The 24,200-nt window shown below is 35.7% G+C and overlaps 1 protein-coding gene across 5 annotated transcripts in view; it reads left to right on the plus strand.

The window, feature by feature from the left end:
- PPP1R12A (protein phosphatase 1 regulatory subunit 12A) overlaps positions 1–24,200 on the plus strand; it is a 148,959-nt gene that overhangs the window by 120,217 nt on the left and 4,542 nt on the right. For all 5 annotated transcript variants that reach the window (XM_024737127.1, XM_024737130.1, XM_024737128.1 and 2 more), the window contains 7 exons: positions 2,087–2,208; positions 6,206–6,271; positions 11,913–11,929; positions 13,186–13,321; positions 15,330–15,434; positions 20,739–20,786; positions 23,748–23,798. In XM_024737127.1, coding sequence (XP_024592895.1) covers positions 2,087–2,208; positions 6,206–6,271; positions 11,913–11,929; positions 13,186–13,321; positions 15,330–15,434; positions 20,739–20,786; positions 23,748–23,798 — 545 coding nt within the window. The remainder of the gene's footprint in view (positions 1–2,086; positions 2,209–6,205; positions 6,272–11,912; positions 11,930–13,185; positions 13,322–15,329; positions 15,435–20,738; positions 20,787–23,747; positions 23,799–24,200) is intronic.

Raw genomic sequence — 24,200 nt, forward strand, 5'->3', positions numbered from 1 at the left:
TTTCAGCTGTATATTGGCATATTGATGCTATTAACATTTCCTATTATTTCATATAAGCTTCCTATGTAAACACTAATTAACTCCTCCTTTAAATAAGAGATGGCTACTAAATAAATTATTCCTAATTGTAGGTATTTAATATTTTAAAAGCAAAATCTCGGGCTTCCATGGTGGCTCAGTGGTTAAGAATCCGCCTGCCAATGCAGGGAACACGGGTTCGGGCTCTGGTCTGGGAAGATCCCACATGCCAGCAAGCAACAAAGCCCATGCGCCACAACTACTGAGCCTGCGCTCTAGAGCCCGTGATCCACAATTACTGAAGCCCATGCACTTAGAGCCTGTGCTCTGCAACAAGAGAAGCCACCACAATGAGAAACCTGCACACTGCAACGAAGAGTAGCCCCTGCTCGCCGCAACTAGAGAAAAGCCCACGCACAGCAACAAAGCCCCAACGCAGCCAAAAATAAAATTAATTAAAATTTTTTTTAAAAAAAGCAAAATTTCATAGTATTAGTCATGATAATATCAGTAATCATGTAGGAATAAACTTCAGAAAATTAATTTTTTTTCAACTTCCAGCTGGCTTTTCTTTTGTTGGTCATTGAGATATTTCAGTTCTTTAAACCATTAAGTGTGAAACCCATCTAATGTTTGTAAAAATTTTGAGCAAACATTTAAAATTAGGGGTGTCTGCATAAAAATTCATATTTCTGTCTTCTGTTGAAAAGTTGGAAGATATGGCAACGCTGGCTCTGAATTCTCACAGGTCAACAATTGATTAGAGCCAAGTAGTAGCAGCCCCACCCCCACCCCTTTGGAGTAGTGCCCTCCTGGCCCATTTTACCTCTTTATGTAACCTGGATGGCCACTCTCTATGTTGGAGTTTGCGACCTTTGCTGTAAACTAATTCTAAAAGCAACTTTAAAACCCCTCTTAATACTATAATTTTGGGGTTTCTTTTGCTTCTTTTTCTTCACAGCAAGGAGACAATGACACAAGGAGCCTTTTAAAAATCATTTTTAACGTTACTTTGTTCCATATGTCTTTTTTTTTTTTTTTTTACAATCTGCTTTTTTTTGGGGGCTGCATTGGGTCTTCATTGCTGCGCGAGGGCTCTCTCCAGTTGCAGTGAGCAGGGGCCACTCCTTGTTGCGGTGTGCGGGCCTCTCATTGCGGTGGCTTCTCCTGTTGTTGGAGCATGGGCCCTAGGCGCGCAGGTTTCAGTAGTTGTGGCTCGCGGGCTCTAGAGCGCAGGCTCAGTAGTTGTGGCACACAGGCTTAGCCGCTCCACGGCATGTGGGATCCTCCTGGACCAGGGATTGAACCCATGTCCCCAGCATTGGCAGGCAGACTCCCAACCACTGCGCCACCAGGGAAGCCCTGTCTGCTTTTTACAGCATATTCAGAGGGCCTAATATTCTTCTAGTATGTGACTCTGAAGCTATTTTAACTATCCCAGGAAGGGAACAAATTTGAAGACTAACATTTGTTTACATTGATTTGTTTTTAATAAAAGATAATTTTTTTCCCAGCAACACAAAAAAAGGTTTGCTCTTAGATACTAATAGAAAATTCAATGACTACTGTATTCATTCTACTGCTGAAGGAGGACTGGGAATGGTAGAAGCGGAAACTGATAAATTTGTATGATGCCCACTAGCTATTCCATCATTATGCACTGTTTGGTTATAATAACTCATCTTGAAGCGTTAATGTTAGGTATAATAACTATCTTCCTGTCAGATGTTAATAACTGGGACCCCATTCTCTTCATAGGATTCAATTATTTTCTGTTCAGCAAATAGTAAGTGTGTCTTTTTAGCAAAATTTTTGTTTTAGGCACTAGAAAAATGAAGTAATTTAAATCAGTTCTTATCTTGATTCTCAAAAACGTATCTAATGAGAGATACACATACATGTTTAAGCCACGTGTTATAGGAGCACTGGGAGGGGCAAAATTTATTTCTGATTAGAGAATTTTAGAAGGCTTCACAAAGGAGGTTGACTTAGAATTATTTTCTAAGTCACACTGCAAAATACTATCAAGATACATGGCTGCCATATGAATAATTTTAATCCTTAACAGAGGGAGAAAAGAGAGAAGAAGAAAAAGAGGGAGAAGATAAATCACAACCTAAATCAATCAGAGAACGACGGCGACCAAGAGAGAAAAGAAGATCTACAGGAGTTTCATTCTGGACACAAGATGTGAGAACCTATTAAAATATAACTACTTGATAGTATGCTTAATCTTTCCAAGAATGTACACTAATGATTTCTTATATGCCTCAGATTATATATTCTTTAGATCATCACTATGTGTTTGAGCTGACTTATTTAAATCAGAAGAGTTCTCCTTTATAAGAATAAACAACTACTTAGATTTCTGGTATTAAAAGTAAGAATACTGTCCCAATATTGGTATAAAAATAATAATGGCTGCAGCTCAGTGTACAAATGTTGATTATTGTATAATGGCTAAACTGCTCATTTATCTTAGCGGTTCTTGAAAGAAAGATGCTTTATATTTAATCCTATTTTCATGAATATGATTATGATATACATAACAATTATTTCCATCTCAAGTGATGCTGGATAGATGCAGTGCTTTACTTATCAAATTATAACAATCCTATAAATTTAATTTTTTTTCTTGATCCCTGATTGTATGCCTGACATTGATACTCATATGCAAGAGAAAGAAGAGCTGTGGGGTAACGTGGTTAAAGTGAAATTTATACTGTTTCAATACAACATATACCTACATGAAGGCAAAAATAATTTGGTTTTGGGAGGATTGTTTTTTTAGCCAGTTGATTTTTTTTTTCATTAAAAAATTTTTTTAATACAGAAAAGTTCAAACATAAAAAAGTATATGGCCCCACCCCAGGTATTTATTGTTTAAGCTAAATCCCCACCACTTTCTCAACTCCCATATTATTCTGAAGAAAATCTTAGTAATATCATTTTATATGTAAAAACTTGTCTGTATTTTTTTTTTTTTTTTTTGCGGTACATGGGCCTCTCACTGCTGTGGCCTCTCCTGCTGCGGAGCAACAGGCTCTGGACGCGCAGGCTCAGCGGCCATGGCTCACGGGCACAGCCACTCCGCAGCATGTGGGATCCTCCCGGACCGGGGCACGAACCTGTGTCCCCTGCATCGGCAGGCGGACTCCCAACCACTGAGCCACCAGGGAAGCCCTCAGTCTGTATTTTTAAGAAATAAGGACACCTTTTTAAAAAATATTAGAATTTTATTTTTAAAAAATAATAAAAGTAACCACAATACGTTATCATATAATAAGTGATCACAATACCATGATCATGTTTATTTTTAAATAAATTGACAATAAATCCTTAATATTGAATATTCAGTCAGTTTTAATGTCCTGTTGACTCATATTGCCATAAATGGTTTGTTGTAATTTTATTTTATTTTTTAAATAGTTATTTTATTTCTTTATTTATTTTTGTTTTTTTTAAAATCTACAATTCCTGAATCTTTCTGGGCATATGACTAGAACTTATTTGCTCTGTTGCGAGACCCTCCTCAGTAGGCATTTAGTGTTAGATTTCTCAGTTTTGCCATAGACTGTTTTATTTTTGGCTGCGTTGGGTTGCTGCGCGTGGGCTTTCTCTAACTGTGGTGAGCGGGGGCTACTCTTTGTTGCGGTGCTCGGCCTTCTCATTGCAGTGGCTTCTCTTGTTATGGAGCACAGGCTCTAGGCACACGGGCTTCAGTAGTTGCGGGGTGTGGGCTCAGTAGTTGTGGCTTGGGGGCTCTAGAGCACAGGGTCAGTAGTTGTGGTGCACGGGCTTAGTTGCTCCACGGCATGTGGGATCTTCCCAGACCAAGGCTTGAACCTGTGTCCCCCTGCATTGGCAGGCAGATTCTCACTGCATCACCAGGGAAGTCCTAAATAGTTATTTATTTTGGTATCGCCAGGTCTTAGTTGCAGCATGCGGGGTCTTTTAGTTGCAGCATGAGGACTCTTAGTTGCAGCATGTGAACTCTCAGTTGTGGCATGGGTGCGGGATCTAGTTCCCCGAGCAGGGATCAAACCCGGGCCCCCTGCATTGGGAGCACAGTCTTACCCACTGGACCACCAGGGAAGTCCCTGTTCTAATTTTATACTTTGCTAATTTGAGTAGGAACCAAATAAGGACCATACATTATGATTAGTTATTTCTTTAAAGTCTCTTGTAATCAGTTATGTCCTCCATCTCTTTTTTTCTTACAGTTATTTTTTAATGAACTGGGTTATATCCCTGAACTGTAGTTTAACACAGTCATGTAGCTTTTTATGTTTCCTATGAATTGGTAGTTTGAGGTAGAGAAATGATCAGATTTTGGTTCAGTATTTTCTTGGCAGGGTGTTTTGTCCTCTGTCAGGAAGTACATGATGTCTGGTTGATTCTCACTGATTGCCCAGTAACATTTTAATAGGAGTAACATAAAACCTCACAGTCTTAGCACCTTAACATAGTAACTCTTACTACTTAAAAATTATCTTTTTAATAACTTACATGTATTAGGGGGTTAACAGGCAAAGTTTTATTATATAGTATTTATTTTTCCCCAATTTTATTTATACCAGCTCTCCCTTCAAAAATCCACTTTCTGGAGTCATACACTTAACCAGCATTATAAGAATTCTTCCTGAGATCCATATGGGCAATACTCATCTTTTTAATTTGAGCTTGCATTGAATTGTGTTCTAATCAACCATCAGCACAAGTCTCCTTCCCTTTTCATGGCCTCATGATTGAACCTATGTCAGAAAATATACAAAAAGAACCAAGGGCTCTGTCAAAGATAAGGTAGTGTTTTTACTCTGTTATATTATTAGGTTTCTTTTTTTTTTTCTTTTTAAATAAATTTATTTATTTTTGGCTGCGGTGGGTCTTCGTTGCTGCGCTCGGGCTTTCTCTAGTTGCGGCAAGTGAGGGCTACTCTTTGTTGCAGTGCACGGGCTTCTCATTGCGGTGGCTTCTCTTGTTGTGGAGCACGGGCTCTAGGCATGTGGGCTCAGTAGTTGTGGCTCACAGGCTCTAGAGCGCAGGCTCAGTAGTTGTGGCGCATGGGCTTAGTTGCTCCATGGCATGTGGGATCTTCCTGGACCAGGGATCAAACTCGTGTATGGCAGGCGGATTCTTAACCACTGTGCCACCAGGGAAGTCCCCCTCCCCACTTTTTAAATTTCCAGTTCCTGTGTTCTTCCATGAAACAGTAACGCATAAAGACAATTAGTTCATGTTGCGGAATTAATACATTTATATTAATAAGTAATACTGGCATTAGGAGCATTAATTTCTCCCGTTCACTTAGTAACTTCACATATCATTTTTGCTAGGTACCACATGATAGTTTGTACAAAGATCCTCTATAATCCTTAGGGCAGTTCTATAAGGTTTTTATCCCCACGTGTGGAGGAGATAACTGTGGCTCAAAATTTTTTTAAATAAATTTACACTAAGTCACAGAGCTGAAAATAGCTGTACCAGTGTGAAATAGGATGATTTAGTTTTAAAGCCTGTGGTATTTTTATAGTGAGCCTGAGCCAGATATGTTTGATTGCAAATTTCCCTTTTCTTTCAATCCTTTATGGTTTGTTGAGATGTTCAGACCTTCTAGTAGAACATTCCTATTGTCTGGGAGTCTAGGTTTTTAGCCTACTGAGACCTTAGTTTTCCATTTGGTGTGCTGTAAATTCCCAAAAAATTTCTAGATAGCTGAACTACCTAAATATAATAGGACCGTTGTATAAATCTTGCCAAGCTTATAGAATAGAGTTTTTCTTACTTAATGAGTTTCCTATTTTTGCTCCCTCATTATAGTTGAGCAGCTACATAGTATCTATATTGACTATTAAAGTACACGCCGTAACATTACAATATAAAATTGAGTATCATCTTTTTCATGCTAAGCCTCCAGCTTCCTCATCCCCAGTATGTGTTTCCTAAATCAGAATGTTAGGTAGATGGTCTTTCTTCACCGTATACACTAACCTACTTATATTGTACATGCAGACAAAATAGCCTTCCTCTAAATAAGGCCAAAAAAGTCACACTTAAAAAACAGTTTTCCTTTTGATCCATTTCCTGTTAGGTTTTTCTCAAGGGTCATTTTAAATTACAAAAACCCTAATGTATTTAAATATTAACCGTTTGAAATTTATCTTTACTTTTCTAAAATCTATTTTAGAGTGATGAAAATGAGCAAGAACAACAATCCGATACAGAAGAGGGATCCAATAAGAAAGAAACTCAGGTAAATAACATTATTTTTTGTATTTAGAAGTATTCGTATTTTTTAAGGGTTACTTTTTACTTGTGTTTATATTTATTCATGTCAGACAGTTACTGCACACTGTACCTGCCTGCTGGGGGTAGACCATCAGTGGTTTTCTGGAATCAGGCGTGGAGGGACTGGAAAGGGGCACAAAGAGTATTTTAGAGACATTGGGAATGTTCTAGATCTTGATTGTAGAGGTATTTTTTTGGATATACACACCTGTCAAAACTCATGAAACTGTGTTCTCTAAGTGGATGTAGTTTATTGTATGTAAATTAACCTTCAAAGTTGAAAAGAAAAAACAAAGAAGAGAATACAGTTTTCCACTGCTGTCCAAAAGTAGAGTGTTCCATAATCTTCAGTAAGCCACATAATGTGAAGAGGGAATTACCTTACGACACATCTTGCTACCGGATGCAAGAGATAAATTGAGATAAATCGCGGTGCTCAAAGACACAGTCCAAAGCTGTGGCAGCTTAAACTGAGTGTAGTTCCCAGGGAAGGAGCTTGGCGGTGCCTCTTTTGCTGCTGAGGGTGTACTGCCTCTATAATGGCTCGCTGTAAAACATGTTGAGTACTGTTTGCACTTTTTGCCTTTTTTCGTAAAAGCAAAGTGGCGTAAACGAACTTTTGAAAAGCAGGGGCTACCTGTAATAACCTTTGACCAAAGAAAAGTATCTAAAGAATATCCAGAAGTAGTGCATACCTTACCAGATCCAGATTTTAGTTTTGTAGATGGCAAAGTTGTATTCTGGAGAAGATAATAGGTCATTTTAACTTGCTTTACATTTGTTTAGAAATGTAGTGTCTAAAGGATTTTACATTCATTATCACAGCTGATCTTCCTCAATAATCTTCAGGAAAAGCCCCCCCACCTCGCCCCCTCAGTATTGATGAAGAAACTAAGGCAAGTTTGAATGACAGGGTTGCATAGCTAGCAAATGATGAAAGTTTCTTCCCACTAGTTTTTTTGCCCCTCTGTTCCCTATTGTTTGGCTGTGCACAAAGCTGACATACTTAGAAGAGCTGTATTCACATAAGGGTAGATCTGTACAACATAAGTTAGTCTTAATCTTTTAAACTTAGCACTGTCTAGCCTGAAATCGTATTCTAATCATATTTTCTTCATTTTGACTTGGCGTTCCTACATAAAGCTGTTAAAATTACTTTCAATCGCAGGAATCTACAATAATGTGAAGTGCCCAGAAGTTGGTTCTCTGTGCTAGGTGACTCTGGACATTACTCTTAGGGCCTATTTTGACCCAAAAGTGACTTTTATTTTACCTTTAGATAGCCAGACAGATTGAGAAATTAATTACTAACAAGGGTAAATGATTTGCAGGGCAAAAGTTTTGTCATTTTTAAACCCTTTGCCTATCAGTTGTCAGCACTCCCCCATTTCACCTATACCTCTTCTTTATTATATTCTGTAAACTTGTCCATCATCTTCCTTGCCCCTTGGTACACTATGAACTCCCATCTTTCAAGGAAAAACAATGGACAGGTAAACAAAAGCAAAGGAATTAGTAAACCATCTCCAGCTGACCCTTCTCACTGCCACATCACCCAGATCCCCTATCCCAGCAGGCTGGGATAGGAGGGGAAAGATTTTCTGGCTTACAAAGTTTTCTGGCTTACAAATTTTGAAGCATATCGATATATGTTGTATTTAAGTTTTACTGTTAAAATTATACATGAGATACATTAAGGTTGAGTAGAATATTGTTTCTATGAAGAAAATTTTTCTTAGTTCCAAACAATTTAAATAGTCTTTGTTCATTTTAAAAATAGAGGATTGTTTCGATCTTACTTTGTGCTAGCATTTTTTTCATTTACAAGTAACGCAAAACCCAGCTTAAACTGGATTAAGCAAAGAGAATTTTTTATAATTCAGTTATATTACACAACCCTCTATGTCAGACAAGGCCTACCACTGATATATTGCAGCCGTTTTGCTGCTAATGTGGGCTACATACCATCTCATCTAAACTTAATGACTGCTGTACCATGAGGAAAATGAAGAGTGGAGGTTAAGACACTAACCCATAGTGTCTTTACAATAGACTAGAAAAGTGCTTCCACTAAATAAGTCTTGCTCTCTTATGAAAATTTGTAGCATCAGCCCTTTTTTTTTTCTGTGAAAAAGTATGAGCAATACAATTGTTCGGTGCATTTTATCATTACCTCAGAAGTGTGTTTGATAACAAAACTTGTATTCAGTTTATAGAATCCCAGTTCACCAATTTGAAAAATGGCTTTGTGGCATATACTTTTTCGCTTCAAACTAAATTGTAAGTTGCTGAAAAGTTGTTAAATATTTTGAATTACCTGTGAAGCTACCTTCAGGATATAAATTAAAATTAAGGTGAAATTTGAATTACTTTATCATAATATGGTTCATTCTTTCCAAAAATGAGGCTTCTGTTGCTTGGGTTATTATAATTTGCTTTCATTAAAACTATTGGATGATAAAACTTTTACCATGAAAAGAACATTAGTAATAAATCAAAAATTTAAGTAAGACACACCAAGGGGAGAAACTAAAAAGAAAAGATTAGCAGATTTGATTATTTAAACATGTAAAGCTAGAAAATGGCAAAAAAGACGCCCTTATTAAAATTGAGACACATTTGCTCAGTTAAAAGTAAATAAGCTGGGGCTTCCCTGGTGGCGCAGTGGTTGAGAGTCCACCTGCTGATGCAGGGGACATGGGTTCGTGCCCCGGTCCAGGAAGATCCCACATGCCGCGGAGCGGCTGGGCCCATGAGCCATGGCCGCTGAGCCTGCGCGTCCGTAGCCTGTGCTCCGCAATGGGAGAGGCCACAACAGTGAGAGGCCCGCGTACCACAAAAAGAAAAAAAAAAGTAAATAAGCTGGACTTCCCTGATGGTGCAGTGGTTATGAATCCGCCTGCCAATGCAGGGGATACGGGTTCGATCCCTGGTCCAGGAAGATCCCACAGGCCGTGGAGCAACTAAGCCCATGCGCCACAGCTACTGAGCCTGTGCCCTAGAGCCCGTGAGCCACAACTGCTGAAGCCCATGCGCCTAGAGCCCGTGCTCCACAACAAGAGAAGCCACCGCAGTGAGAAGCCCGCGCACCGCAGCGAAGAGTAGCCCCCACTTGCCTCAACTAGAGGAAGCCTGTGTGCAGCAATGAAAACCCAATGCAGCCATAAATAAATAAATAAAATTTTTAAAAGTAAATAAGCTTAGCCCTCTGTTGTAACACTTAAAAGATATTTGTACTATTTAAAAGACAGTAAAATAGAGGCAGAATCCATGAAATTTATAAATGTTACAAAAGAAGAAATATAAATGGCCAACAAGCTTAAAGTACATTTACTCTCATTAATAACCGAACAATTAATACAAAAGTGAAATTGGCAAAGGTTAATAATGCTTAGGTTTGGCGTGATTAGTATTGAAATAGGCATTTTCATATAAGATTTTGGAATTATAATATGTTTTCTTGGGAAATCAATTTAGCAGTATAAATCTGAAGGCTTGAGAAAAAGTTCGTGCCTTTTAGCTTAGCAATTCCACTTTGAGAAATTTATTCCCAATGAAATGACTTAAGTTTGGAAAAACAAGTCTAAAGTGTTAACAGCACCATGGCTCTTGAAGCAAAATATTGAAAGCATCCTCATTGTCTATTAGTTGGGAATATATCAGAATGTATTTGCATGGATAGATATTTTATGTGTTCACAAAGATATGTATACAGAAAAGATTAACAGTGGTTATCTAGGGTGTTTGAGAGATAGGGAATTATAGAGGAACTTTTTATACTGTGGTATTTTATATGAGCTTATGGTACTGTAATCAGAAAAACTTAAAGGGCATTTTTACTTTGGAAAAATAATTTTAAAACACATGGAACCACAAGGACATTATGCTAAGTGAAATAAGCAGGTCACAAGAAACACATACTGTATGATTCCACTTAAATGAGGTACCTAGAGTATTCAAACTCATGGGTAACAGAAAGTAGAATGTGGTTGCCGGGAGCTAAGGGTAGGAGGATGTGGGGATTTGTTTAATGAGTATAAAATCACAGTTTTGCAAGATGAAAAAATTCTAGAGAGCTGTTGCACAACAGTGTGAATATCGTCAGCGCTACTGAACTATACTCTTAAAAGTGGCTTACATGGTATGTTTTGTTTTATGTGCTTTCTACTACAATTTTTAAAATATAAAACATAACCAATACTTTAAAAACCATGCTTTTTAAAGGCAAAGAAATAGAATTTGAGTGATTTCTGTGACTACTTGGAGTTTTTATTTATTCTTAAATTTTAAATCAGTGAACCAGAGTGCAGACTGTGAGGTGAGATGTGATGTTTTCATTTGATATGTATACATTTTATTTCATGTGTGGCTAGTTTCCTGAATTTGGATAAATAATATCTTTTGTTTGTTTCTGCTCTTTTTTAAATTGAGATATAATTGACATATAACATTATATTAGTTGCACATGTACAAAGTTGTTATTTAATATTTGTGTATTGTTGAAATGATTAGCACAATAAGTCCAGTTAACATCATCACCACACATAAGTACAAATTTTTTTTCTTGTGATAAGAACTTTCAAAATAGCAGCTTATGAATTTGAATGATATCATGAAAATTGAAATTTAACTTCAAAATTGTTCATTATTATAAAACTAAAGAATAAATCAATAAAGTAAAGCATTACATCAAAAAAATAGGAAGCAGGTAAGAAATTGGTTTTGCAAAGGAAACTTAAGTAGACTTAGGAAGACATTTTTAGTCTGAATGAGACTTCAGACAGTCCCAAAGGACCCCAGTAATTTCACAGTGCATTCAAGGGTAAGTATAAATATCTAAATTCAGAAATTTAACAAACCATTTCTGAACAGTTATTTTATAGAAAATTATAGATTGCGTGTTTTAGTAGAAAGAGAAAGAGATAAAGATGACCATCCCCCCAAAATTCTTTGACTTCAATAAGACTATTTTATCCTATTAATCATTTCACCATTTAGATAAGAAGAGTTTTGGAACTTCAGTATAGCATACCACTTGCTTAAGAAAATTAATTATAATTTCCTGTCTCCTAATTGCTAAACTTTGAAGGAACGTATAGCTGGATTTCCAGAAAATAAATTTTAAGCAAAATATGTATATACTGTCATACATAAAATACTTTAGGCATTCATTTGTTTGTCTCTGATGGCCTCAAAAACAAAAATGGGAAAGATAATTGCTTTGAGATGTCCCATAATAAACTTGCATTTCTTAATATAAATGTTGCTTTTTCCTGCTAAGCAGGTTGTAAGTAATGGATATGTCTTAGTCTCTCTTTTTTTTCCTTCTAATTAAAAAAATAATGTATGGTGCCATTTTGTAGAAATTCACAAAATATGACTATAAATTGGCAAATGTAATCGTATAACATTAGACAAGTAGAAATATACAGTGACTGTTCTAGAATTTCTTTGTAAGAACAACTACATTAAAGTGTATATAATAAATAGGTGTTAGTTTAATAGTGTGAAAATAGTATTGATGTTAAATTTTCTTGATTAATCAATAAGTTACTTTAATGAAAGCATAAAAATTTAGTTATGCTTATGTTTTTCTCTCTTTATAGACGGATTCCATTTCTAGGTATGTTTTACTTTTTTTTTCTTCTTTTCTTTTACTGACCTTTTTCTCATTTTTGTCCTTTCTAAAAATATATTGCTAGATATTTATAAATTTTTTAAGTTGGTAGAATTATTTTAATAATAAAAAAATCTGTAGATATTTAGATGACCTGATAAGTGTTAATAGCTTTCTTTATCAATGGCTTTACTTCTAGTTCAATAGTTATAGTGAGTCACTAAGAAAGACTTTTTCTCAGATCTTTGCAACAGTGATAACTTTTCTTAGTTTTCCTAACCATCCTAAGTTACTTCAACACTGACCATCTCATTATTCACATCAGAGACTGATGAAACCCACCAGAAATTTATTTCACTAGGTATTCAGAATCTTCTCTCTTATCCCTGCTTCAGATAAAAGAAAACCAATGAAGACACTTTTTAAAAGTGTCATCTAGCTCAAATTGTTCATCTTTTCAGAGAACCTCCACAATACCCTTGAATCTAATTTTTGTTCCTCTTGCCCATAATTGTTAACCAAAGCTTTGTAAAAACTAAGAACAAATTTTTATATACTGATGATTCTATTGAATTGAAGTGTAGAGGCAGTAGCATTTATCAGAAAAAGTAACGCAAATTCAGAACTAGATAATAAGAGGATCCTCATTTTCAAATGAGATATGTTCTTCTTGTTTAGGACAAACTGTTCTGTTGTCCCTCGGTATCCCTAAGGGATTGGTTCCAGGACTCCCCCCACCCCCCGCCCTGGCTTCCACAGCGGATACCAAAATTCACAGACGCTCAAGTCCCTTATATAAAATGGCATAGTACTATCTATCACTTCGGATAGACTCTAGTTAGTTCATCATCTAAAATGTTACTAATTTTAAAATACAATTGTATGCCACTTAAAAAAAGGAAAAGTGCTACCAGTTAAACTATAATACCCATCAATTGTAAGCCTTGTTCTGATTTTAGAGATGTTAAAATGTGGGGGGGGAAATGTACAGTTTAAAATTGTTGAAATAATTTATCATGATGTAAAACCAGTTTTGACTTTCACATATAGAGATTTTGAACTTCCCTTCTCAGTTAAGGGAAATTAGTGTTAAAAATAACTTCCCATTTATTTATTATATATCATGAAAGTTAATTAGATAACCGATGAAGGAGAATATTACCTACTATTTTGGAATATCTAGTTTAATATACTAGGATGCATGTTAATGTAAGTTGTGAAAGCCTATAATAAAGATTTTGACTCAAACTCATCTTTTGAAGATATGAAATCAGTTCTACATCAGCTAGTGATCGGTATGATTCCTTGCTGGGTCGCTCTGGATCATACAGTTACTCAGAAGAAAGAAAACCTTACAGTAGCAGGCTAGAAAAGGATGATTCAACTGACTTTAAAAAGGTACTGGGTTATTTATTTATATTTAATTTAAAATAATCTTTTTGTTGAGATTTTTATGTTTGGATATTACTCCTGGAAACTCATAATTAAATCAGTTTATTGAAATAACTTACTCAAATTTTCAGTTTTTGGTAATTAATGGTAAGTAGAATTTAAAAAGCTATTTGTTTAGAGGAAAACATAGGCAGAACAGTCTATGACATAAATCACAGCAAGATCCTTTTTGACCCACCTCCTAAATGTAAAAAAAAAAAAACAAAAAAACCAGCTATTTGTTTATTTGAAGGAAAAGGGAAAGTACCCAGGACTTCCTGCACATTTAAGTCTCTCAGGCCAGTACTGTAATACTGTGGTTGAGCTAAAAGGGGGCACTGAGTAGATTTGGGGTGGGGGGGGAGGGTGTTGTGCGTGCGTGTGAAATCTTTTCTTTATTTGTTAATAGGAAGCAGCCAAACAAAGAATATAGCTTTTCCCAGGACAGTATAGTATTTCCTAGGTAACCGAAAAACTTGTGAGATAGTTCAAGTGCTGTTAAGGGTTAAGGATGGAACTAATTAAGAAATAAGTCCTGGCAACAAAATAATCTAGAATTCTGAAGATCATGATTCTTCATATTGTAAGCTTTGAATAAACCTAATGAAGTTTGTTGTGGAGGAAAAAGGTGTGTGGTATTTGTACATGTCCCCAGGTATTTGGCAGCTATTTGAATCACCCACTTTCTTACAAGCCAAATCAACAAGAAAAGGAAGGTAGGGGGTCAGTTTATGTTAGGAATAAGATTCATTCGTTCAGTAAAGAACTGAACACTGAATTGTGCTTAAATTAGTGAAGTTCTGCTCATGGGCAGTGGAGATGGAGATCCTGTCCCTGCTCTTATGAGCATCTTCCAGACAGACCTTATCATATAATGATACAAATCAATGGATAATCTTTAAATTGAAACCATTATCCTGAAATAAGCGGTTTTATAAAATTGTGTAACAAAAGAAAGTGACAGGGCCTAAGGATAGATTTCCTAAGGAAGTAACACTTCAGCCAAGAACAGAAGGATGATTAGTAGTTAACTGGCAAAAATGGGAGAAAAAAGTGTTCCAGATGGAGAGAAGGGCAAGCACACAAACCAGCCTGGTGGTGGGAGGGTACATGATGTATTGAAGTAATTAAATTTTCAGTATGGCTAGTAGAGCGAAGGGGATGGTGGTGTGAGTTTGCACCTACAGATGTGTAGGCTGGGACCAAACCATCAGTGCCTTACAGGCTGTTTTAAGGATTCCCTTATACTGAGAACATTGGGAAGCCATTCAAGGGTTTTTAATATATGGAGGTTAATGGAATGGTTGGCCTATGAAAATTATTAGATTGTCATTTTGAAAATTTAACTCTTGCTGCTTTGTATAAAACAGATTAAAGAGAGGTCAGGAGAACAATTCTAATAATAGAAATATCTAAGTAAGAGATGACTGTAGACATCTGTGGTTGTAGTAGTAGAGATGAGGAAAAAAGTAGTAGATTCAAGTGCTTTGAAAGTGTTCAAGAAATATTTTGTTTTCCTTTTACCTTTAGTAAAAATAATACAAGTATAATGATAAATGCAACTGATACTCCCATCTCAGTATCAGGAATTAAAGAGTGAATGATAGGCAGAAAAGCTCAGAGGCCCCAAATAAAAATCATAATGCTCCTGAACTCCAGCTGTGGTCACTGTGTGGTCCCTCTTTATCAGATAACTGAATTTTTTTAATCAAACTGAAAAGTCAGGATTTTCAGTGAAGTAATAAATTTTAAATACCAGAACTAGTTTTTAAAGAGTTTATGTGGGATAAATACACCTGAATAACCAAAAATTTCTGCCTTGAGACCACAAAGCATTAAAATATTTTTAATGCTTTTTTTAATAGTTCATATGTTACATTAATCTTTCTGTTTTAATATTGTAATCAATGGGAAATCTTCTTAAAATAGTAAAAAAGCAGAAAAGTAATTTGTTCTTCTCCCCTAATTTGTATAGCTTTATGAACAAATTCTAGCTGAAAATGAAAAGCTGAAAGCACAACTACATGATACAAATATGGAACTGACAGATCTTAAATTACAATTGGAAAAGGCCACCCAGGTTTGTACCTTTTTCTCTTTGTTACTCTAAAGATAATGGTTGTGATTTATTCTATCTGAAAATTGCATTGAAATGTTCTCTTGTGTTCTAGATATAAGTTTGGTTATTGATAAAAGCTTATTTATTAATAGGACAGAATCAAGATAATACAGTTTACCGATAATTTATTTTCTTCTAAAGTGAATTTAAAATATGAACGTATATAGCCTTACGGTAGAAAGTCAAAGTATTTTTAAGCCTTTTAATACCCATGTTGTGGTACATGGAGGATTTTAAATGCTTATTTACAGCATACCAAGTGTAGCAAGGCAAAGCATCTATCTATACAGAATCTTCTTAAAGCCATAAAATTTTGTATAATAATTTTTATTCATTATGAATGTTTCCTGTTTAATAAAAGGAACCTTTTTAATAATTTGACATAATTTGACACAATAATTCTGGAAGAAGATAATTTTAGTCATAACTCCTTTTACCTTCCTTCTGTGCAACAACCTAGTAGAGATAATTTTAGACAAGAAAACTAGGATAGCCAAGCAGAACTCACAGCCTTGTACATATGATCTAGGATGTGTATGATCTAAGAATTGTTTCCCAAGCTCTTTTTTCATAAAACATTCCCTCTTCCTTCTCTTGCCCCCCTTCAAAACAAAAAAAAAAAGAGGAAAGAGCTTTGTGATCCAAGAAACTGAGAAATACTATATGTTCTATATCTTGGAGATTTTACAGGGTTTATTTATATGTTAAAGGCTCTAACGAGTCCTGTAATTTTTAAGGAAACAAACTTGTTTAATTTTAACATAAGACTTTCTAGCATAAACACATTTCTGCACTAAACTTTTAGAATCCAGTTTGAAAACACAGATCTAAAATGGCATCCTCAGTTCTATAAATGAGACTGCATACTTTCTGTGACCATTCTTTTATACTCATCTTTCTCATAATTTTTAAAATTACTTCTCTATGTTGAACTTACACTTATTACCAGGTCCTTTTTTGTTGTTAACCACTATTACATTGTGAAGCAATTGTCTATGTACAGTGGAGACTGTGCTAAATTTGCAGGTATCACGCTAACCTTGTGAGGTTATGAAGACTCAGATTCCATCAGGTAATGAGGGTTTACTATGAAGATACACAGTGAAGTACAGAACAAGAACACGTTTCATAGTGAGGTGTCATAAAAACTTGGACTGTCACACAAGTTTAAACTTGCTGTCTTACACTTAGGCTTCATGGTAAACTGGAATGTCATCATTCTTCAGGTTGCATTAGTAGCTTAGTGAGCCGCTGCAAAATATTATAACTAGTTTCAGCTCTAGAGATTTGGTCATAATATTTTCTAAATAAATTTTCTAAATAAATATTTTCTAAATAAAAGTGTCCACTGCTCCCTACTGTAGTATTCTGTCTTATGGTGATTCAGCTAATCTGTGTTTCCACTGCTTGTTGCCATCTCTATGTTTCTCTGCTTTTCTACCTACTCTTTTGTCATCTAATTCTTCCTATATGTTTCTCTGCTTTTCTACCTACTCTCTTGTCATCTAATTCTTCCTATATGTTTCTCATTCAAACTCTAGAAGAAAGGGGAACTGATAGAATTAGCCAGTTATCATCAATGTGAAGCAGTCCTGTTAGTGCCCATGGACCTATTAGTGACCATTTCATAGGACACTGGACAACTATTGCAAGCTTCCTTTGGGTCAGGTACCAATTTCTGATCCCATTGACTGTCACCAGAGAAATAAGTCACTGCATTAAAGAGTATGACAGCTTCTGCCTTAGCAGGCATTCTAAGTATCATGCCCAGTATACTGAATTAATAATAGGAGGGGTAATTAGAGTATGAGATATTGAGTAAATATTCAAAGTTAGTATCTTACACTATGTAAATGTCATTTGAAAAATTTAGGGATATATGTAAAAGTAAAACTGATAGGACATTAAACTTTCTGTTCAATTTTAGAATTACTTATCCTGAGCATTTAAGTCTACTGTGAATCTTTCCACCTGATGTTTTGGGGGTTTTTTTTAACATTTCTTTTGTAACTGTTCATGAATATACATAGTAGTGGCAGTTTTGATAGTCATGTGGAATTTTTCCAAGGGAACGATCATCCTGTTAGGAATTAATCTTGGGAATTCCCTGGTGGTCCAGTTGTTAGGCCTCCGTGCTTTCACTGCCGTGGGCCCGGATTCAATCCCTGGTTGGGGAACTAAGATCCACTAAGATCGTGCAAAAGGTGCAGCACAGCCAAAAGAATTAAAGTTGAAGTTTAGGTCTGTGTGATAGTATTTAGCCAAGGACTCTAGAATCCTTGAATCCTGCCTTAACCCAGCCACCCTACTCCCTGTACAGTCTCCAAGGGAGGGAAATAGGTTAATTTACCAGAAACCAGTTGATGAATAATGATTTTGTCAAATGTCAATTCACCAGGTTTACCAATTGTTATTTTAACAGCTTTAACTAGAATATCTACCAAAAATATTAACTAAAGTTGGGCTTCCTTGGTGTCGCAGTGGTTAAGAATCCACCTGCCAATGCAGGGGACACAGGTTTGAGCCCTGGTCCGGGAAGATCCCACATGCTGCAGAACAGCGAAGCCCGTGAGCCACAACTACTGAGCCTGTATGCCCACCTAGAGCCCGTGATCCGCAACAAGAGAAGCCACCGCGATGAGAAGGCCACGCACCACAACGAAGAGTAGTCCTTGCTCGCCTCAACTAGAGAAAGCCTGCGAGCAGCACTGAAGACCCAACGCAGCCAAAAATAAAAACAGTAAATAAAATTAATTAATTAATTAAAAATAAAATAAAAAATCAAAAGTATATCAGAATTAGCTGAAAGTCTCATCTTTTTAAAAATTTATTTATTTATTTTTGGCTGTGTTGGATCTTCGTTGCTGCTCACAGGCTTTCTCTAGTTGCGGTGAGTGGGAGCTACTCTTCGCTGCAGTGCACGGGCTTCTCATCGCGGTGGCTTCTCGTTGTAGAGCGCGGGCTCTAGGTCGTGGGCTTCAGTAGCTGTGGCATGCGGGCTCAGTAGTTGTGGTGCATAGGCTTAGTTGCTCCGCAGCATGTGGGATCTTCCCAGACTAGGGCTCAAACATGTGTCCCCTGCCTTGCAGGTGGATTCTTAACCACTGTACCACCAGGGAAATCCCTGAAAGTCTCATCTTATTTGAAATTCTGAATTTGATTTCTAACAGTAAGCAATGGGAATACATTAACTTCTATTTTTCCAGGAAGAGTAAGCACAAAAAAACAAAATCATTTAAAACAACAGATTAGGAATTCCCTGGCAGTCCAGTGGTTAGGGCTCCATGCTTTCATTGCTGAGGCCACGGGTTCAATTCCTGGTTGGGGAACTAAGATCCTGCAACCTGTGCAGTGTGGGAAAAAAAAAATTAAATAAAACAAGTTAGATGGCCATGATTTAGATCTTTATTTATGTACTATAACGTTAAAAAAGAAATTGTGCAAAAAAGGGTCAAAAAGTAACTTGGTTTACAAGCCCTGATGATACAAAAATATGAATGTTGAAAGGGTTGACAGAAGAGAAAATTATATAAAGAAATGTTTGTTTTGTTTTGTTTATTTATTTTATTTATTTATTTATTTTTGGCTGAGTTGAGTCTTCGTTGCTGCACATGGGCTTTCTCTAGTTGCAGAGGCTACTCTTCGTTGTGGTGCACGGGTTTCTCATTGCGTTGGCTTCTCTTGTTGCAGAGCATGGGCTCTAGGTGCACGGGGTTCAGTAGTTGTGGTGCATGGGTTTAGTTGCTCCGCGGCATGTGAGATCTTCCCAGACCAGGGATCGAACCCATGTCCCCTGAATTGGCCAGTGGATTCTTAACCTCTGTGCCACCAGGGAAGTCCCCTAAAGAAATGGTTTTTATTTAATTATTTATTTTTTAATAAATTTATTTATTTATTTATTTTGTTGGCTGCTTTGGGTCTTTGTTGCTGCGTGCAGGCTTTCTCTGGTTGTGGCAAGCAGGGGGCTACTCTTCATTGCAGTGCGTGGGCTTCTCATTACGGCTTCTTATTACTCCACATGCTTCTCTTGTTGTGGAGCATGGGCTCTAGGCGTGAGGGCTTCAGTAGTTGTGGCATGTGGGCTCAGTAGTTGTGGCGCTTGGGCTTAGTTGCTGCACGGTATGTGGTACTTTCCCAGACCAGGGCTTGAACCCGTGTCCCCTGCATTGGCGGGCAGATTCTTAACCACTGCGCCACCAGGGAAGTCCCAAGAAATGTTTTTTAAATCACCAAAGTAAACAGTGAAGTTGTGCTTAATCAGTGATGAACCATATATGTGTATGTAGAGAGAGTTTTTTAAAGTATATTTTGTGGTTAATGATCATAGCAGAGCATTCTTACTAAGTAGTTGTCAAAAACCATGTTTGGTAAATTTTTTAAATTGGTTATTCAGCAGATTGGCTTCTGGGGAATGAGCCTTTTGATGAATTCATTTTCAGCAAGTAGACCAGGAATCCCAAGGGAGATGTATGAACAGAGGTCAACGTAAATGAGAACTAAGCACTTGTGTCCTGTTCTCAATACCCATATGCACAGCTCTCTGGTATTGAGTGCAGCATGTGGCTTAAAACCCCAAGGGCCCTTTTCATCCCCCAGATCTCAGTATTTATCAACTTTAGTTGATTGTATAGTACACGAAGCAGAAACAAATGAGACCTGACCTTACGAGAAGAAAAGCTATATGGCTAGGATTTCTTATAAGTGACAGTGGATATGAACCTTCTGACCAATTTTGGAACATGGATGATTGGGGAAAAATACTCTAGAGAAGGAGTGAGCAAAAAACTAAGGTAGCTGTGAAAGAGGACCAAAAGGCCAGTTTACTAGTCTGACTGCATGGATACAGTCACACAACCTGGTCCAAAGTACATTTCAGTCAACGTCGTGGAATCTGAGCACTAAGGTTAGCCATTCTTCCTGGTGTAGGAAAAGAGAGAGCTTGAACATCGGAGGGAAAACTAGGATATTTTTGGCTTTGCTCCATAGTACTCACCCATCCTTACTCTCAGCTCAACTGTAAAGACCCGAGGAAAAACGATACATAAACGATGAGAACTGTGGAGACCATTGTATTCCTAAGCATTCCTCTAGCTCTTTATTATTTCAGTAGAAATCCTGTTTTCTCTGTTCTTTGCTTACACCTGTGTATTACTCCTGAATAGTGTGATTTCTTTGAATACCAGTAGAGGAGAGTTACTGTGGTCCTCTCCCTTTCCCCATCTTTATTGCAGTTACATCTCTTCTATATTTCTTACTTCCTTGCAGAGACAAGAAAGATTTGCTGATAGGTCACTACTGGAAATGGAAAAAAGGGTAAGTGTCCATCTTACTGAATAAGTAATCAATTTCCCCCTTTGTTTTTTATATAAGCAATGGTACGTTTTTTGGTTTTCTTTAGTTTTGTTTTTATAGATGGTAGTTTTAATTAGTTTAAATTAATATTCAATAATTTGATTATGAATGTTTTCTAGCTTACCTTCTTTATAGAGTCTTATGGGGTGAAATTACCTTGTTAAATTTAATTTACCATGTTATTCTTTTGTACAAAAAAAATCTTGCCTTAGTTATGAAATGTACACATTGTGATAGTGAATCTGATATTTTTAAAATGCCATTTATCTCTTTGATTTTCTCTGGTGATATACTTAAAACACTTTAATCATCTATACATTTAGTTTAATTCTTTACAAAATTAAAATACTTCCATTCTTAAAGTTTTTAAAGATCTGGGGACCAAATTTTCAAATTCTTTTTAAAGTTAATTTAACAATATTTTATTTAATTTTGAGTTTAAATATTTAACTTAAGTAGGCTCTTCTAAAACAAAAAAAAGATTACAAGAAAATCCTTTTACCATTTTATGTCTTTCTACAATTTTTTATCTGGCTGTGATATATTCACTTGTATTTTTCTCCTCTTATTATTGCCCAGGGATTTGGCAGTGGGCATAAGAAAAACTCCACAAGTTTAGTCTGAGCAGTTGAAGATCTATAAATGATCAAAAGTTAGTGGAAAAATTAACTCAAAGAGTACCTGTAGTACAGCTGAGCAGTGGCTAGATTTTGAAGGTTTCAGCCAGAGAAGAAATTACATACTGTGGAGCTCTGATCTCTAGATCAAAGAATATAAATAGTCAAGAGCACTTGATATGAGAATATTTTCTTCCATTCCATTTTAAAAATTTACCTTGTTGACCCCAAAAAAGGAGAGAAATGATAAAAATACCAAATATATAAACATAATAGTTAATGTCTACGTCATTTACTAAATTGTAACGTATAATAACTCCTAGTTTTATTATGATTTCATGAGGTTTTAAAAATCATTGTTCTGGGCCATTTAAAAAACTATTGATCTAACTTATAATTGCTAAAAATTTGGAATCACTTATTTTTTTAAATTTAATGTTGATTATTATACCACAATATAACTTACTGAATTTTACGTCCAAGATATGTGAAACAGTAAAGAAATGTTTTCAGTTCTCTTTTATCCATACTAATAGTTGAGATGAAAGACATAGATAACCATATACTTAATCAAATTATTATTTATTTTTGAGATAGTCACATTTTTAAGAATATTTTATTTTTGTGAAAGTAATGTATTTATTACAAAAATTTTAACAAAAGATGAAAATAAAATCTCCCTATCATGTAGAGATAAGTGATGGTTTAATGTTTATCTTTTTCTTTTTCATCTAGGCTTATACACCTACAATATATACATGTTCATATTCTGACATTCTCACCTGACCTCCTCTTTCTGCCTGTCAAATGCAGATAAATTATGAAGTAGCTAATCTACTTTCAGTTTAATAGACATTGGTAATCATAGTATTAATAATAACTGCTAACTTTTATTCAGCACTCTTTTACATACCAGGCAGGCACTGAGTTAAGCACTTTATATGCATTTTTTACCTCTTAACCATATTTTTAAATGGTAATAAGTTTATTTGTTAAATATAAGAAATTTCCTGCAACTTTACAGTTGTCAGTTTGGCAGTGAGGCAGTTCAGTATAGTGCTCTTGTCTAGCTTTACCACTACATAGTTAAAATCTTGAAGGCACATAATAAAATTGAGAATGATGGGGTTGTTACCTGTCAGTTGGAGGAAATAATGCTGTTGCTGATATTTCACAAAGTTATGAGGATCAAATATAATACTATATGTCCTAGTATTTTGAGAAGTGCAGTGGTTTTTATGAATGTGTCATGGATGTATTGTTAAATAGGAGAAAGGTCTGTTTATCAAAAGTAACATTTTTGTCTGTGTAATAATGTTTAAACATGCTAATAGTAGAATAACACAGTACTTATAAGACTATGGGTAGGATTTCATCTATTTTTTAAAATCACATACTCTAAAAACGTTAACATTTACAGTAAATGTACTGCTTTACTAAATATCAACATTAATTATTAATCTGGGAAAGAATGTCTTAGAAATAGTTTCAGTGTGATTAAACTAAATTTAAATGGTTTGTATCTGAAAGGTGACCGGCAAGAGTCAGTATCTTCTGGGCGGTATGACCTAACCAAAGTTTTAAGCACATTAATTACTGCTGCTTGCTTTTTGCATAACACCTTAGAATGCTTATTATTTAAGGGAGAATAAAACTGTACACTGCAGTAATATACTGTATGTTGCCTTTGCCTATCACTCTTTGAAACAAGGTAGTTTAAAATAAATGCTACAGTTGCTTCTTCATTAGATTCACTGCATTAATGCTATGTAGAGTATCAAACTAAATACAAAGCTATAAAGTCGATTGGACAAATAATGACTAGTTAACATTGTGGGTGGAGGAGATGAACATCTCTTAGATCCTTTTGAAATTTAAAGTACAGATATTTTAGGCACGTTTGCTTCTTGCTTTTCTGCTTTTTATCACTATAGAGTAATTGCATCTTTGTGTGAGTTTCCTTTTTTTTTTCTTTTCTATTCAATCCTCAGTCTTGAGTATTGGTTTACTCTATCCCTAACCTAAGTTTTATGTGAACTAAAAACAGTTTAAACGTGTTATGTAGCATCTTACCAGAAAGTCAAAGCTTTAAAGAAAGAGCTTACAGGAAGTAACAAAATAATGATCTTCATATTTATTTCTCTCAAATTTTGGAAAGCTCTTTACACATCACTGGCATCGCATCTTTTTCTACACTGCTCCTGATTTAATTTTTTATTCTAAAGTGTCACTATTTCACAATTTAGAAGAAAATTTAAGAATATAATACTTATATCATTAACATTAGTACCTTAAATTCACCTAGGAACGAAGAGCTCTAGAAAGAAGAATATCTGAAATGGAAGAAGAGCTCAAAGTAAGTAAATCATGCTGCAGTATAAACTCAAATTTTACAGTACCATTACAGATACTATGTTTACATTAATTGTTCTTAAAGCCGCTTATACAATTTGTGAGTTATCTATATCTTGTGCTTTTCTTTCTTCCTAAATCCAGGTTTTAGGTGAGCTAGAAAAGTATTTAAAACTCAAATCTTTTTGTTAATCAGTTTTCATGGCACTTTTGATGTTCAGGTATAGAATAAATTGGACAATAATGACTATAAGATTTAGGATTTATCATTTATTTGTTGCAGTTCAAATACTCTGTTCCTTGGAGAATAACTGGTGAGGAAGGATCACTATAGGAATGTTCTCTTTTGAAAATAAAGGACATTAGGGGCTTCCCTGGTGGCACAGTGGTTGAGAGTCCGCCTGCC

The sequence above is a fragment of the Neophocaena asiaeorientalis genome, unplaced genomic scaffold, assembly GCF_003031525.2.
Source record: "Neophocaena asiaeorientalis asiaeorientalis breed wild unplaced genomic scaffold, Neophocaena_asiaeorientalis_V1.1 scaffold134, whole genome shotgun sequence".
In the NCBI taxonomy this organism is placed as follows: Eukaryota; Metazoa; Chordata; class Mammalia; order Artiodactyla; family Phocoenidae; genus Neophocaena; species Neophocaena asiaeorientalis.